Below are 17,967 nucleotides of genomic sequence, written 5' to 3'. Positions count from 1 at the left end.
TAATCTGCTGTAAAGTTGGGCATTTTAACATGGAGCTCAATGAGATTCTGCTCCTTCTGGAGCCTGTCTCTAGTGGCCAGTCGATGAATTGCAGTTTAAGTCACTTCCGTATTGGCATCAAGAGAAACTGCGGGAGGTTGCCGCTTGGTCCAAAATCAGCTTTTGTAGTAACCAAGTCCAGAGAACGACTCGTTGTGGAAAAGATCGGTGAAAGACCGCCTCTGCAGGAGAAAATAAACGCCTACTTCACCATCACAACTTTGGCTCCGCCCACTGGCGTGTTAGTGAGATGATGAGGAGAGAAGAACGATACACCAGGGACTACAAATAACATTTCCTTCCAAAGGATCCTAATGCTAGGAATGTGGTTATTTGTTAACTTCACATTGTTTCTCTTAGTAGGATGAAAATAATCTGTAATTTAAACTGTGATTAAATTCTATATAAAAAGAGATCAAAGAACGCTCCCTTTGCAATCGCTGGAGCTGTCAATCAAACAGCGCAAGTTTATCAGTGAATGATAATCAACGAATCTCTTATTTACATTGTGTTTGCACTGTTAGTTATGATGAAAGCATTCGTTAGTGTGCAGAAATCGAGAAATCACTGCATTCATGCGCTCAACATGTCTGTGATCGGCTACAATGCTCATCACTACAACCTTTAATGCCACAATCTAAACATACACTCACCTAAAGGATTATTAGGAACACCTGTTCAATTTCTCATTAATGCAATTATCTAATCAACCAATCACATGGCAGTTGCTTCAATGCATTTAGGGGTGTGGTCCTGGTCAAGACAATCTCCTGAACTCCAAACTGAATGTCAGAATGGGAAAGAAAGGGGATTTAAGCAATTTTGAGCGTGGCATGGTTGTTGGTGCCAGACGGGCCGGTCTGAGTATTTCACAATCTGCTCAGTTACTGGGATTTTCACGCACAACCATTTCTAGGAAAAAGAATGGTGTGAAAAGGGAAAAACATCCAGTATGCGGCAGTCCTGTGGGGGAAAATGCCTTGTTGATGCTAGAGGTCAGAGGAGAATGGGCCGACTGATTCAAGCTGATAGAAGAGCAACTTTGACTGAAATAACCACTCGTTACAACCGAGGTCTGCAGCAAAGCATTTGTGGAGCCACAACACACACAACCTTGAGGTGGATGGGCTACAACAGCAGAAGACCCCACCGGGTACCACTCATCTCCACTACAAATTGGAAAAAGAGACTACAATTTGCACAAGCTCACCAAAATTGGACAGTTGAAGGCTGGAAAAATGTTGCCTGGTCTTATGAGTCTCGATTTCTGTTGAGACATTCAGATGGTAGAGTCAGAATTTGGCGTAAACCGAATGAGAACATGGATCCATCATGCCTTGTTACCACTGTGCAGGCTGGTGGTGGTGGTGTAATGGTGTGGGGGATGTTTTCTTGGCACACTTTAGGCCCCTTAGTGCCAATTGGACATCGTTTAAATGCCACGGCCTACCTGAGCATTGTTTCTGACCATGTCCATCCCTTTATGACCACCATGTCCCCATCCTCTGATGGCTACTTCCAGCGGGATAATGCACCATGTCACAAAGCTTGAATCATTTCAAATTGGTTTCTTGAACATGACAATGAGTTCACTGAACTAAAATGGCCCCCACAGTCACCAGATCTCAACCCAATAGAGCATCTTTGGGATGTGGTGGAACGGGAGCTTCGTGCCCTGGATGTGCATCCCACAAATCTCCATCAACTGCAAGATGCTATCCTATCAATATGGGCCAACATTTCTAAAGAATGCTTTCAGCACCTTGTTGAATCAATGCCACATAGAATTAAGGCAGTTCTGAAGGCAAAAGGGGGTCAAACACAGTTTTAGTATGCTGTTCCTAATAATCCTTTAGGTGAGTGTAATGCTATAATCAACACGTTTCACGATTAGTTAACCTTGAGAGCTGTAATAGTAAAAAACATGCTAAAGGATTTAGAGAGAGTTCGACATGTAATACTTATTTCATATGCAAAGATGTCAGCCAATCATAGCAGTGGGCGTTTACACTGAAGTCTCACAGCAGACACGCCCCTTCAAACAGAGCATTCAAACCAGAGGCTAAATCAGGGTAGGAATAATGCCTTTTATTTCTAAATTATGACCATTTTTGATGTAAAAATCATACTAAAAAGTTCACCAGGAAACATTATAAAACAAGTTCATGACCCCGTTAAGACACATGTCTTTCTATTCTTGAGATAATTAGCACACAATGTTAAAAACAGACATACTCATCAGTTAATGTAGCAAAATGTTTGTTCTTGCAGGAGGAGCAATCTCAAACATGTACAGCGTGATGGTGGCCCGGTATAAACACTACCCTGAGGTTAAAATCAAAGGCATGGCAGCAGTTCCCAGACTGGTGCTGTTCACCTCACAACATGTAAGTCATTCGCTCTCTCTCTTTCTTCTCTCTCCTTCAGAATATTTTTGTCTCTCTATCTCTGTATGTAGTTAAATACTTGTGCACTGAAAAAAAGTGAAATGAGCATGTCATTTATTGCAGTTTTATATTGGTCTGATCAAAAATTGTTCAGTTTATCTAAGCGTATAGTATTGATGTGCAGAACACATTCTGGCTCGCTTTACTGACTGAAATTATTGTGGGGTTTCTATTATTTTTAATTTTTTTCAGTGTTGGTTGAAAGCCTGAAAGTTTCACTAATATTTGTAATATTTGAATCATTGCTATCAAATGTTTGTGAAGTCACATCAATGATTTGACTTACATAATAGGAATGGGATAACATATGAAAATTATGTTATCATTTACTCACATAAGGGTTGTTCCAAAATCGTATGATTTTCTTTCTCCTTGAACCCCTGGGAAATTTTTCCAGAATATCCTGGTGTCTCGTCTTTTCCATACAATGAATCCAGTGAGCTCCAAAACTGATCAAATAAGCACCATAAAGTACTATAAAAGTAATCTAATTTAGTGGACAACTTTAACAAACATTTTATTGTAAGCAGTGGTCACTTTAACAAATATTTTGTTATATTTTCCATTATTGATTTAATTTTTGTAGCATTGACAGACAAATCTGAAGGCCGTCTGTCATTTTGATAGATTACACTGAGGGGGATCTATTGTAATTTGTAAATGTAATCCCCACCCTGTCCAGTTGGTGGCGAGTGTGCATATTAATGAGCTGTTATCTAGTATTGTCTCATCTTTGATCTCAGTTCAAACGCCAAAGAGTTGTGATGTTGATAAAAGAGGTGAAAAATGAGGGACAGATGCAGATGCGGTGGAGGATGAAGGACAAACATCCTAACATGGATACATCCAAAATCGCCCTTTATACCCTCAAATAGGGCACTATTTGAGGGGACAGCCATTTGTAGTGGTGTCCGAAACCATATGGATGTTATCGGGTGCATTCATTCAATCCCACAATACACCGCAATCCTGACCCTCCACCATAGATATAGATGCCTCATTAGCAGCTGCTAATAAACCGTCCGCGATATTGGAACGATCATCCATACGGAACAAATGTATACGTAATATACGGCAAAATATAATGCGATATGTTACATAGTACATGTCAAAATATGGGAAACTAGTGCTTATACATTTCAATATACTGCAATATATGCATTGACCGTGTATGGCTATGATACATATAAAATATTTAGAAATGAAGACAAAAATAGCATTACATGTAATATTCATAAAGTTTTATCCTTACATATATTGCACATACATGCACATGTGAATGTATATACACACATTCACAGAATGAGTTACAATCAGTGGCTACATCAGACTTCTAGTTCCCAGCATGCTTTGCTTCTGACTGTTAAAGGAGAGTAAATGTTTAAATTAAGTGTTATTTCATGTGTTTTGCTCAATATTAATATAGATCTGTTAGTGTTTCAGTTAAATCATTTTGGAATTTAAGCAGGTTTCTGGTATGTGTTTTGGGGGTTTCCATTGTGTTGAAGAGCCTGCGGTTTGGTATAAATAATAAATCAATAATTATTAAATATAAGAAATATATTACATTATATATATGTGTCTTTATACTGCATGAGTATAATAATATATCTGCAATATATTACACATGCAGTACCATATCTGATCACACATACATCTATATATTATGAATCGTATTACTGAATATAAAATGACATACATTATGATTTATTAGTAAATATATTGTCACATATTTTTCAAAATATGAAATACGGCAATTCCTTATGTATTATTATAGTATTATTGTAATATATTAACACAATATATTATTCTGCAAATTTTCAAATATACCGTTAAAACGTTTAATATATTGATCATTCATATACAGGGAAATATATTTTCTTTGCGTAAGGGCCTTGAGATCAAGTTGACTGAGCGTCTGCAACCGTAGTTAGACTCATGAATGAATATCTATATCTGCAATAGACTTCAGCAGATGATTTTGCTAAACCAACACAAAACAAGACGAAGCCATCAGTTAACACGACATTAAAACACCTGTAATACTGAGTAAATACATATAAAAACACAAACCAACACATTCTCACCTGGAAAAGTTAGCAACCAGAAGCTGCGCAATGTTGTGGCATCATTGATTCTTACTGTGAGCGATGACACAATGACCTTTCCAAGATGGTGGGGGGCGCCGACATGTCTGGAGCGGTCGAATGTGGCATCTACATATACAAACCTATGCACTCAATGGCTAGAGAATGCCCATAATGTGATACATTTTTTTAGTTAAACATGTTAAAAATATTTAACGGCATTAACGCAGCATCCGTTTATCCTGTCATCCTATGGCTAGTGTTACATTATATGATCACGCTCTTATTCATGCAAATGCTTTTAAACCATTTACGCGCGATAAGAGAACGCAGTGCAGCGCGTCTGTGTATGTCCTGTCTGTGTGACACACACTCGTGCGCACAGAAAGCCAATTCAGACAGCACTTGAATGGACAAAAACACACAAAATGATGCCAAAATGCCCGTTTGGTCGAGTATACTCGCAAGCACAGTCTAAATGAGTTAAACAAAGTCTTAAGTAAACGTGAAGTGTCAGATCCGAGTCATGTGCATCAGCTCTTAAAGTGACAGTAGCCTAATAAACCTGCTGCTGTCTGTCATTAATGAAACACTCAGTTTCAGTCTATCTCATGTCAATCTTGAGTGCCTATAGATTAGTCCTGCATCCTTCATATCTCCAAAAAGTCTTTATTTTTATTACATTTATAAAAGAAAGATAGGCTGTACCGAGTCTTTCCGGAAAAAAACGAGCGGCTGGAGGCGTATCGTGTGGGCGGAGCTAAAGAATCACGAGGGTGTGCAGCGTTGAGAGCTGAGACATCCTTAAACATGGAACAAACGTTATCAGAAACAAGCCATGGAGATCAATTGGATTTAGCCATACATATATGATCCAGAATCTGATCTAGAGGCTGAAATTGAACAGGAGAAGCATGCAGCAACGACGACTACAGCAGGTCGTCTCAAGGGTATGTAACGTTACTGTAAAACGTATAACTTATATTGGTAACTGTTACCTGCTTATAGCGGCTTGTCATTGCCAAGGTTGACAACATTTGTGTGTGTTTACTCTTGGTTTATGAGGACATAATTTGATTTATGGACTATTGTATGCGATTTAATGTTAGCAGTAGCAAGTGGAACGGTTTTGCAAGTCAGACTTGTGTGTGTTTACCAAGCGGCAACCTCCCGCAGTTTCTCTTGAAGCCAATACGGAAGTGACATTTGCTGCAATTCATCGACTGGCCACTAGGGCTCCAGAAGGAGCAGAATCTCATTGAGCTCCATGTTAAAATGCCCAACTTTACAGCAGATTAAAACATGTTTACAGTCTGGTACAAATTGTGGTTTTGGTCTATACGGCTGATTTTGGCCTTCATGACAACTGTGAGGGGGGTGAATTTTTTTATAACTCATTCGTTGACATTATATAAAGACTTAAAGTTCTGCATAATTAAGGGCATGGCCACTTCGAGTGACAGGTTGATAGCCATTTATCTGCTGTCTGTTAGTCATCACGTCTCTTCAGCTCCACCCACGTCCCGCCTCTTTGCCCATTTTCTGTTATCCGGGAGTGATGCGCGATGCAACGGCCATCTCGTCCATACTTTGCGCTTCAGAGCGGCTCATCAGAATCCTATGGGTGACGTCCATATTTTTTTTACAGTCAATGGTGTTTACATAGAAAAACAATGGAATAGTAGCGCATTTGAATGAACGAGCCAATAGCTAACAACACAAAGACATTCAAAGCAGTTTTACTCTCTGCCTGCTTCCAACCTTAATCGCTGGAACCGCTCCATCTTTCAGCATTAAACGAGCTACAAATCCGGAGTTGAACTGGGCCTTGTTTACAAAACAATCGTCGCCGAAATGCAGGGATCCCATTTTACGCTGGGTTCTTTGGGAAACTGTACAGGGTTGTCTTGGGTTTCCCAGACAACCAAAAACACACATCTTTGTTGACATTGTTGATTTCGTGACACCCTATGACTGCAGCGCAGCCGGCTTCCCTAAAGCCGAGCACAGCGCTATAATGGGCGTGCATTTGCTCTCTCGCTCTAGTCGTTTCTTGACTCCCTACCGGAAGAAGAGCCCGTACAAGGACATTCCGCCCCATCTGATGTCACATATACCCATATTCGAAAAAAACTTTCCGAAACTTATGAGAAACCGGAAGGAGTATTTTTGGCACAGAAAAACGTCCAACTTTTTTTTCTTTGCCCATGTTTAGGATGGGAATCCATGTCTTTAACAGTGTAAAAATCTCAGTATGAATGAAACAGCATTTCACCCCCCCTTTAAGGATAATCAAAGAACAAAAGAAAAAGAGAAAATCACTAGCCGCGTTTCCATTACAGATTTGCGCAAAACTTTTGCGGCATTGCCACATACAGAGACGAGCGAAAAGTTTGAATTTGCATGGTGGTAACTCAACGTTTTTTTACCACTTCGTTATTTTGGCTCGGAATTTCGTTTTTTGGTAATATAAACTGAATTTTGAAATGCTTTTGGAATGAAAAACTTTGCGTTTAATAAACAAAATATATTTTTGAAATGAAGAGTGCAATGAGGAATGAGGAGTGGAGTGCAAAATAATCTGTTCCCTGAGTCCACGGCCTTTGCTGTTATCGTGAGTGTACACAAATAAAAGTAGACAGTTTATAGTTTATAATTATGTCTTGCACTTATCTGTATGGCTAAAAATGACGGAGTATTTTAAGTTTCCGCTGGAATAGCTTAAGGAAAAAATTCATCAAAAGGCGACAACGACTTCGTCGGAAAGAGGGTTAAAGAAAACGTAGCCTATTTAGTTTCATATAGTTAGGCTATGTCTAAATATTATAATCTTTTAATTTCATATGTTGATTATGAAAAGTGAGCAGCATGAGCAAAGCACATAATCAGATGCGCATATGTCTGGAGACATGGATTTTGAGCACAATTGAATTGTGTTTTCTAGAAAGTCTTTCTTTAAAAATAATTTTGTTTTGTATAAATTGTATTTTAATTTTGATCAACGTTTAATCAACTATTTGGCTGTAGGCTATATTTAATAAATAAGAAGCAAACCAAGATCGTCGGGAATGGATAGACCTAGTCTTTGAGCAAGGCTGAAACTATAGCGTATTTCTGTTTTAATAAATTTCTTGAATATATGTCATAATTACAGTAGGCCTATAGATAGTTATGATATTTGTTGTTGCACCGGGGTCCGTCATTATAAAGTTACGCCACTTTCCTTATTAGGAGAAAATATATGTCATTTTAACGACATAAGACCTCGTACATACTTGAGTGGAAAAAAAATTATATGTAGGCCCTATGTGAGAGCAATGCGTGACCGTACCAGGTGACCTGTAAATGCCTGAAAAACCACCTCATGCGAGCGTAAAAACTTTTTTGCGATATATGGGAGTTTTTGCGAAATTGACGCGTTTCCATTGGGCGTATTTTCAATTCGCAATTTCAATTTGCGCAATTTGAAAGGTAATAGAAACGCGGCTACTCACGGCTCTTGCCTAAATAACTTTTGTAGCTTTAATAAGGATTCATTTATTTATTATTTAAAATTTATACAGTGAACACTGTGCAGTGTTTGATAACTTTATTCAATGTCGGTATATTTCCTACCTGTTAGACCTACCTACCTACCTTTTACAAGGTTACATGGGTCAAAAACAATGAAAACAAAGTTTCCATGACAGAGTTCAAGATAAATCATTTCATTACTACTGGAGCTGCCAGTTTGCTAAGTTTCAAAAAATTATTAAACATCATGTACAAACTATGTAAAAGCGACAGCCCTTCAGTGTCCGAATTCACTCACTCGTTTTTATTCACTCCCTCAAGTGGACTATATTAGAGGAGTAATGTAGGGAATAGTGAATGAGGTGATAGATTTTTGACACATCCAACATTTATCAGTCACCATGCGGACCAGGAGGAAGGTTTGAGTTCAGACAGATACAGAAAGTCGATTGAGTTCAGTTCATTTTTCATGCGTTTTGTTCGAAGTTTAATAATTGTATTTTGTAATATTGTGTTGTTCATATTTGTCGGTTGTGTTTAAGTGGCTGTCACTGCGGAAAAAACAAACAAACATTCATCTGCTTCGTGTGATGTTGAACATGAAAAATGACGCATAGACGACTGTTAATCTGTTCTCTTCATAAATAAATAAATGCATAGCATATATGCCCGAATCGTCCTGTAATTTCACAATTAAAAATGAAAATGTGAACAAAAACTAAAGCTATTAAATGTCTTAAATTAATTAAAATGACGGGTAATAGATTATGACAGAATTTTTACGACCCTCTCCATCAAAATGACGGCCAGTGAGAAAGTCTGACGCAACCACTGATAGTAAGTCTTCTGAAACGATAAGCTAGCGTTTTGTGAGATCAAAAGACTAAAATTTTACCTATTACTCTCTATAAACCTCATTTGCCGCAGCTCTCACATCTCTTGTCCACACATTAAGATATCAATGACATCAAACGTTCTCGGTTCCCTGACAGATCATCATTGATGTCCAACCCGGTGTGTCTTGCACCATATTTGAATGTGTGCAAAAGCAAATGAGATCTGAGAGCTACGCTGAATGGTGCTTTTCATGGGTCTTCCCTGTCAGTTATGAAGCTCGACAGACCTCATTTCTATTCACTTTCATTGTATGGAATAGAGGCGCCAGGATATCTACCTTTGGGTCCCGCAGAAGAATGAAAGTTTGAGATGACATGAAGTAGAATTTGGTGAAGTATACATTTAATGTACACTTACAAGTCTGTTGCAATCTTGTTCCCCAGAGTCACTACTCTATAAAGAAGGCCAGTGCAGTGCTGGGGTTTGGCACAGAGAATCTGATCTTGCTGAGCACAGATGAACGGTAGGTGGACGCTCTCTGAGTCTGTGCTGTGTGTTTGTGGACCCTCTTATCGGCGAGAGTATGTTACATTTGTGTGTCTTTGTTAGAGGGAGAGTCATTCCTGCTGATCTGGAGGCCAAAGTCATTGACGCCAAACAGAAGGTGAGTGTCCTGTACACAAGAATGAACTCTTCAACACACCTCCCTGCCACTTAAGACATTGAGCTCATAACGCTACTTGTCATGTTGAGAGGGAATAATCATTTGACATTGGATTGCATCACTAATGTATAATGTAGTGACTGATTCATGGAATGTTTCAGGTTTATTACAAGTTAAAGTGCCACTATTATGGTTTTTTGAATATTCCCCTTCATGCAGTGTGTAATACAGCTGTTTGTGATTATAAGTTGTAAAGTCAAAAGTGCACGATAAATAAAGTTATCGTCTCCCAAAAGAAAGAATCGACTCTGAACCGCCTATACGAGTCGTTTGTATTTTGAATCGTAATGCGTGACGGTTCTACGTCACTAGAAAAGACATTTGCATAATTCTCGCCTATGTTGTATGTCGTCTGCCCGTGAACAACTTGACCCGCATTCAAACGTCATTTTATTTTACTGGCGACTGCTTCTCAAATCTCGGAGTTCAACGCAGGATTCGCAAACGCTTTCTCGTGAAAGATGGGTCAGTACTCAGATTATTTGGACCAGCTTCTCCTCAGAATCATAACCTGTAAGTTTTATTAATCATTAATGTATACATTTTCTACTGGGTGTTCAAAAGTACATCGTTTTTTTTAATATTGTGTAAGTTTCTGGCTAACTCATGTTATTACCGTCTTACTGAAATACACAGCTGTGGGCCACTATTACCTAAAACTGTGTCTATAAATGCAGACTGTCTGTCGTTCTTACTACTCTGAGTAAAGATAAAGGATGGAGCAAGATTTGTTTTACAATCGTTTATGTTTTATCAGTCATTCACGTTAGTGCTCGGCTAACGTATGCGCTGTCATTGATACAGTTCCCGCATGTGCACCACAATAAATTAGAAACACACATGGGTCTGTTGATGGACATACTCTTGTTAATGGGTTAGTTCACCCAAAAATGAAAATTCTGTCATTAATTACTCACCCTCATGTCGTTCGACACCCGTAAGTCCTCCGTTCATCTTCGGAACACAAATGAAGATATTTTTGTTGAAAGCTGATGGCTGAGAAAGGCTTCACACAGGCCTCCATTGGCATTCAGTACATTTCATTCACAAGACCCATAAAAGGCACTTAAAACGTTGTTACAAAGTCCATCTCACCACAGTGGCTCTACAATCATTTTACGATGCGACGACAATAGTTTTTGTGCGCAAAAAAAAAAACAAAAAAAACACCTTTATCCAACTTGTTCTTGTCTTCCGTGTGTGCCTCCACGACGCATGCGCGAGAATATGACGCAGATCCGGCGCTCGGACACATGACCCAGAAGCGTTTTGTTTACAAGCAGAGGAAGACGCGCGTGTCTAAGCTGTTGGATTCTACATTGATCGTGCTTTAGGTCTCGGCGTAGTTCTCAAAAATGGGGTTAAAGTGTGCATTTCATGGATTCCCGAACCCCGGCGCTACGTCATATTCTCGCGCATGCGTCGTGGAGGCACACATGGAAGACAAGAACAAGTTGGATAAAGGTGTTATTTTGATTTTTTTTTATGCACAAAAACTATTGTCGTCGCATCGTAAAATTATTGTAGAGTCACTGTGGTGAGATGGACTTTGTAACAACGTTTTAAGTGCCTTTTATGGGTCTTGGGATTATAAATGTACTGAATGCCAATGGAGGCCTATCTGAAGCCTTTCTCAGCCATCAGCTTTCAACAAAAATATCTTCATTTGTGTCTGAAGATGAACGGAGGTCTTACGGGTGTCGAACGACATGAGGGTGAGTAATTAATGACAGAATTTTCATTTTTGGGTGAACTAACCCTTTAATGCTGATGTGAGGAATTACAGATTCAGCATCTCATTATGTACCTCAAAATGAGTAGCGTATCACTGAGAAACGTCCTGCTCAAGTCGTTCTTGCGATGGAGGTTCAGGTTGAATAACTAGCTTCCAATGTTTCATCATCGGACTCGGATTGATATGGTAAAATCGACGTCATCGTTACTGTCTTTCAGTGTGTACAATCGCTGAGGTTTGAGGAAGCCTCCGGAGCCAAAGTTTATGGTAATTGTTTCCGACATGCGGTGTAAGTGGAAGACCGATCACAGCAGACTGGGCCTTTAGAGAGACTGATTCATCTGTTGAGTCGTTTGAGAATCATTGAACACTGTGGTGATGTGCTGTGTATATTATGAGAAAATGAAAATGTTTTTTGACCTTTGATGCATGTAAACCTATTGACCTCCAAAACAAAATGAGGAGCCTTTAAAATAGCATAAAAGGGGCACTTTATGTCCTACTAACAGTGTCTGTGATGTACTGTCAATTTACCACATACAATCATTTCATTACCATGTTTACAGCAAGCCTATGGCTGTCAGGGTTTGTTGAAGGGATGAGGCGAGGACTCAGATGCAGAGAAAATATGGGCTTTTAATGATAAAAATAAAACAAAAAACAAGACAAAACAAACTACCCCGAGGGGGAAAAACAGACTTGACTTGACTTGGCTTGGCATGACATGACTTGACAGGAGCAGGGAAACAAGAGGTACATTCGACGATGATTCAGCCCTGGACCGCAAACACAAGGAGATTAAATAGGGAACAAACAAAAGAGGGTAACGAGGGAAGACAGGTGGGGCAAATGAATCAATAATCAGGAAACAAGGTGGGCGGGGTTAGACAATGGACACGAGCACATGGCACAAAGAAACACTTAACAAGACATGTGCTCACACCAAACATGACTTGAACATGCAGCTAATGAGAACTCACCAGCTGCATGTTCACACAAAACATGACAACATGACGTAGCACGTAGCCAGTGAAAAACACCAACCACGTGCTACACAACATAAGACAAAACATGAAAGCACACGGCCGATGTAAACATGAACCGTGTGCTACACAGAACACAACACAGACAGAAGAGCACACGCTCACATGACAAAACAAACACGCGGAGCATGAATGTCCGAATCCCAATACAAAACTGAAACCCAAACTAGACCGAAGTGCTGGGATCCGAACACCACGCCCGCACACAAAACACAAGGACAGAAGAGCACGCAGCTTGAGCATGCTCAAAGCTGCGCGCTCACACAAGACAAGACAAACAATACAGGAGTGTCAGGGCTCTGTCACAAAACCATGAATAAACTAGACAGAAGTGACAGAACCCTGACAATGGCATCCCATACTTGTGAAAAAGAAGTGTGCTTAATTGTATCGAATGTGCACTTGTAGTTTACTTAACATCTTAAAAACTGTTCTTGCAGATAATATTGATGAAATAAAAGACCACTTAAGTGTACTTAATGTGCAATTAAGAGTGCACTTTCATGACTATGCTTCTTAAAAAGTGCACTTTGTAATAATGTCAAATTAAAAGTTCTACTTCAAAGTACATTTTTAAATCATCGTTTTAATTAACTTTTGTCATGCTTTAAAAAAGTACACTTATTTTGTTGTGTTGACTAACATACTAAAGCGCATGTAAAGTACTTGATATTAATTTTAATGTTATTTTATATTACATTTAAAGTTAATATATTTTAAATGTACTAGACTTATGAGACTCATTTGAAATTAGTAATTACAAATGTATTTAAATAGTTGACATGCAAGTTTTAATATTTATCATTTAGTTTACCATGAATGTTTGTCAGATTTCTCAGTACATTAACTGTATTTCAAAGACATTAGAACTAATTATGAAATTGTATATTAAGATATACACTAAAGTCCTACTTAAGTGGGTCAGAAAAGCACTTGAAAGCTAGTTGCATTTAATATGAATTTAAACCATAACACATTCATTTAATTTGCAACAATTAGTTCTGAGCAGATCATCTGCAGTTTTATGATTGTGTATGTGAAGTCAGTTTATCTGATGAAATGGCTTTGTTGTGTCTGTGCTGTCCAGGGGTTTGTGCCGATGTTTGTGAACGCTACAGCTGGATCTACAGTGTATGGAGCCTTTGATCCAATCAATGAGATTGCTGACATCTGTGAGAAATACAACATCTGGCTTCATGTGGATGTACGTTTGTGATTATTTCTTTTCTCACATAAACAGATGTATTGAATTCTGTGAATACGTTTTTGGAACTGATGGTGTGAATGTGTTTTTAAGGGAGCGTGGGGTGGAGGTTTGCTGATGTCCAGAAAACACAGACACAAGCTTAGCGGCGTGGAGAGGTATCGTACATAAATACCAGCGGCATTGGGATGATCTAAAAAAGTGGAGAGAAATATATATTGCTATATTGCCAAAAGTTTGGGGACGCCTGCCTTTACATGCACATGAACTTTAATGACATCCCATTCTTAATCTGTAGGGTTTAATATGGAGTTGGCCCACCCTTTGCAGATATAACAGCTTCAACTCTTCTAGGAGGCTTTCCACAAGGTTTAGGAGTGTGTTTATGGGGATTTTTGACCATTCTTCCTGAAGCGCATTTGTGAGGTCAGGCACTGAGGTTGGACGAGAAGGTCTGGCTCACAGTCTCACAGTATCGGGTTGAGGTCAGGACTCTGTGCAGGCCAGTCAAGTTCCTCCACACCAAACTCACTCATCCATGTCTTTATGGACCTTGCTTTGTGCACTGGTGCAGTCATGTTGAAACAGGAAGAGGTCGTCCCCAAACTGTTCCGACAAAGTTGGGAGCATGAAATTGTCCAAAATGTCTTGGTATGCTGAAGCATTAAGAGTTCCTTTACCTGGAACTAAGGGGCCACGCCCAACCCCTGAAAAACAACCCCACACCATAATCCCCCTCCACCAAACTTTACACTTGACACAATGCAGTCAGGCAAGAACCGTTCTCCTGGCAACCGCCAACCCTAGACTCGTCCATCGGAGAAGCGTCACTCCAGAGAACACGTCTCCTCTGCTCTAGAGTCCAGTGGTGGCGTGCTTTACCCCACTGCATCCCACGCTTTGCATTGCACTTGGTGATATAAGGCTTGGATGAGCTGCTCGGCCATTGAAACCCATTCCATGAAGCTCTACACAATGTTCTTGAGCTAATCTGAAGGCCACACAAAGTTTGGAGGTCTGTAGCTGTTGACTGTAGCTATTGACAGAAAGTTGTCGACTTCTGCGCACTGTGCACCTCAGCATGCGCTGACCCCGCTCTATGATTTTCCGCTTAGTGGCTGAGTTGCTGTTGTTCCCAATTGCTTCTACTTTGTTATAACACCACTAACAGTTGACCGTGGAATATTTAGTAGTGAGGAAATTTCACAAATGGACTTATTGCACAGGTGGCCACCTATCCAATACCACACTTGAGTTCACTGAGCTCCTGAGAGTGACCCATTCTTTCACAAATGTTTGTAGAAGCATCTGCAGGCCTAGTGCTTTATTAATACACCTGTGGCCATGGAAGTGATTGAAACACCGCAATTCAATGATTTGTAGGTGTGTCCCAATACTTTTGGCAAAATAGTGTATTATAATCCTTATGAGCTTGCTTCATTAATACTATATTATATTCATGAATATTGTTTTAATATATAAATATAGTACATTTTAAATAATAATTATGTTTTAATAATCATTTAAGAAGTACACTTATTTTGATATGTTGACTAACATACTAAAGCACATGTAAAATACACTATTACATTTAGTTAATATTTTTTGAATGTACTAGATCGCAACTTCATCATTACAAATGTGTAGTTACAAATATATTTAATTACAAAAAAGTATCAAAAATGACATTAAAGTATATTTTAGTTTACCATAAATGCTCGTCAGTACATTCAACAGAACACTTTCACCTTATTTCAAACACAAAAGAAATAACGAAATTACATATAAAGATGTAGTTAAGTTCTACTTCTGGAATACATCTGGATGGATAAACGGTTCTACTTAAGTGGGTAAAAAAACTCTCTGAAGTTTAGCTAATTATATTTAATATAATTTTAACTACATTTTAATTGAACTGAAATTAAGTGTCCAAAAACATTCAATTCAGTTCACACTTAAAGTACTTACTATTACGGCAATAAGGACTCTTTTCACAAGAGCTGTCCACTGGTGATTCAACCAGTTGGTAGAGTTTTCTGCTTGGTCCTAAAGTCCTTGGTTTTATAAGACGGATATATCCTTGCACTGCAATCAAATACAATTAAATTGTGATATAAAGATTTCCCAAACCTAGCAGGGGCAGACTAAGACTCATGTTATAATGGTTGCTACACCCCTGTTAAGTGCATACACTGCTATGTTCAACTAAACCGTGTGCCAACATCGTGTTGTTGCTGATCAGTGTTGTTCCTGCAGAGCTAACTCTGTCACGTGGAACCCACACAAGATGATGGGTGTTCCACTTCAGTGCTCCGCCATTCTGGTCCGAGAGAAGGTAAGAGAGAAAGGGGGATGGAAGAATGAATGAGTCTAAATGGTAATAGAACGGAGTAAAATTCAGTGATAGAATACAAAGCAAAATGACTGGAAATAAAATGTTCAAAACACAAGAAAGTAAAAGAGCGATAGACAGGACATGTGATTATGTTAATCTCTGCTCAGTGCTCCTGCAATATGACTGTGTGTGTGTGTGTGTGTGTGTGTGTGTGTGTGTGTTTAACAGGGTCTACTACAGGGCTGCAACTCCATGTGTGCTGGATATCTCTTTCAGCCGGATAAACAGTATGATGTCACCTATGACACGGGGGACAAGGCCATACAGTGTGGCCGCCATGTAGACATCTTCAAATTCTGGCTCATGTGGAAGTCAAAGGTGTGTGTGCACATTCATGAGTTCAGAACCTCAGTGTCTGATAATGTGTTACTCATGAATTAATCAAACAAATGGATGGATGGTTAGATGAATAAATGAGTGGATTGATGGATGATAGATGATGGGTTGGATGGATGATGACTGGATGATTGATTGGATGGATGGATGAATGAATGGATGATGGTCGGATGATGGATGGATGGATGAACGATTGGAAGGATGGATGAATGAATGGATGATGGCTGGATGAATGGATGGATTGATGATGGATCAATGAATGAATGGATGGATAAATGGTTGGACAGATGATGGATGAATGGGTGGATAGATGATGGATGATGTATGTATGGATCGTCGGATGGATGAACGGTTGGATGGATAATGGCTGGATGGATGTATAGGTGAACGGATGGATGGATGGATGATGGATCAATGGGTGGATGAATTAATGAATGAATGACTGATGGATGAATAAGTGGAGAGATTGTTGAATGAATGAACGGTTAGATGGATGATGGATGAATTGTTGGGTGAATGGTGGATAGACGAATGGATGATGGATGTATGGATGAATGTGTGGATTGGTCGATGAATGGGTGGATGGATGAATGAATGAATGAATGAATGAATGAATGAATGATGGATGTGTGGAGGGATGGTTGAATGAATGAACGAATGGTTGGATGGATAATGGATGAATTGGTGGGTGGATGGATAGGTGAACGGTTAGATGAATGATGAATGAATGGGTGGATAGATGGATGATGGATGAATTGGTGGTGGTGGATGAATGGATAGATGGATGTATATGTCAATGTCAATCCAACACAAGATCTTTGTGCAGAATATCAGCTGTCATGTTGTGGATCTCTCGTCTTCAACAGGGCACTATTGGCTTTGAGAAACACATTGACAGATGTTTGGAGCTGTCTGAATATCTCTACCACAAGATCAAGAACCGAGAAGGATATGAGATGGTGTTTCAAGGGGAGGTGAGTGAAAAAACACTGTCCGTAATAACATACTCTAGTGCTATTCAGAGTCAAGCTGTCTGTTACTACTCTGAGCCATGCCATGGCTTCTTAAAGCGGCCCTGTGTCTTTAAGACTAGCAGAGACTTGCTCTATGTTCTACAATCTGGTAAGGGCCTGTAACACATTGCTACTGTGGTTCATGTTTAACTAGCATTAAAAATGTGTTCAGCACGATTCTCTTCAAACTGTTGCTCTGACAGCAGTTGACCTGGAAGAGAAAACCACAGAAGAATACTGGAGAGGTCCACATCACTGTACTACTCCTCATGGCAATGCTGAGGATGCAGCGCATACAGTACATTTTGCATTCTGACACATTTCAGAATGTAACACTACTTGAAATGGCATTTGTGTTGCTCGAAGTGTTTCCATGTGCTAGTGTAGACTAGTATATTTCAGACGACAAAATGAACACTCCCAGTGCACAGAAGCAACGACTGTAGCAAAGAAAATTAGGCGTTTATTATGATTTACAAGTCAAGTCACCTTTATTTATGTAGCGCCTTTTACAATGCCGATTGTTTCAAAGCATCTTCACAGTGTTGACAGGAAAATAATGCAACAGAATTTGAGTCGGCTGTACAGCCGCTC

At 39.3% G+C, this 17,967-nt stretch overlaps 1 protein-coding gene across 1 annotated transcript in view; it reads left to right on the top strand.

The window, feature by feature from the left end:
* Nucleotides 1-17,967, top strand: part of gad1a (glutamate decarboxylase 1a) — a gene marked incomplete at both ends in the record, with an annotated part of 48,734 nt that overhangs the window by 19,252 nt on the left and 11,515 nt on the right. Inside the window, 8 exons of the mRNA XM_079821319.1 lie at nucleotides 2,311-2,426; nucleotides 9,367-9,446; nucleotides 9,533-9,587; nucleotides 13,513-13,629; nucleotides 13,723-13,787; nucleotides 15,886-15,964; nucleotides 16,193-16,342; nucleotides 17,227-17,334. Coding sequence (XP_079677445.1) covers nucleotides 2,311-2,426; nucleotides 9,367-9,446; nucleotides 9,533-9,587; nucleotides 13,513-13,629; nucleotides 13,723-13,787; nucleotides 15,886-15,964; nucleotides 16,193-16,342; nucleotides 17,227-17,334 — 770 coding nt within the window. The remainder of the gene's footprint in view (nucleotides 1-2,310; nucleotides 2,427-9,366; nucleotides 9,447-9,532; nucleotides 9,588-13,512; nucleotides 13,630-13,722; nucleotides 13,788-15,885; nucleotides 15,965-16,192; nucleotides 16,343-17,226; nucleotides 17,335-17,967) is intronic.

The sequence above is a fragment of the Gobio gobio genome, assembly GCF_949357685.1.
Source record: "Gobio gobio genome assembly, chromosome: 7".
Lineage (NCBI taxonomy): Eukaryota > Metazoa > Chordata > Actinopteri > Cypriniformes > Gobionidae > Gobio > Gobio gobio.
The sequence above is the reverse complement of the archived record's forward strand: the minus strand, read 5'-3'. Positions and strand labels throughout refer to the sequence as shown.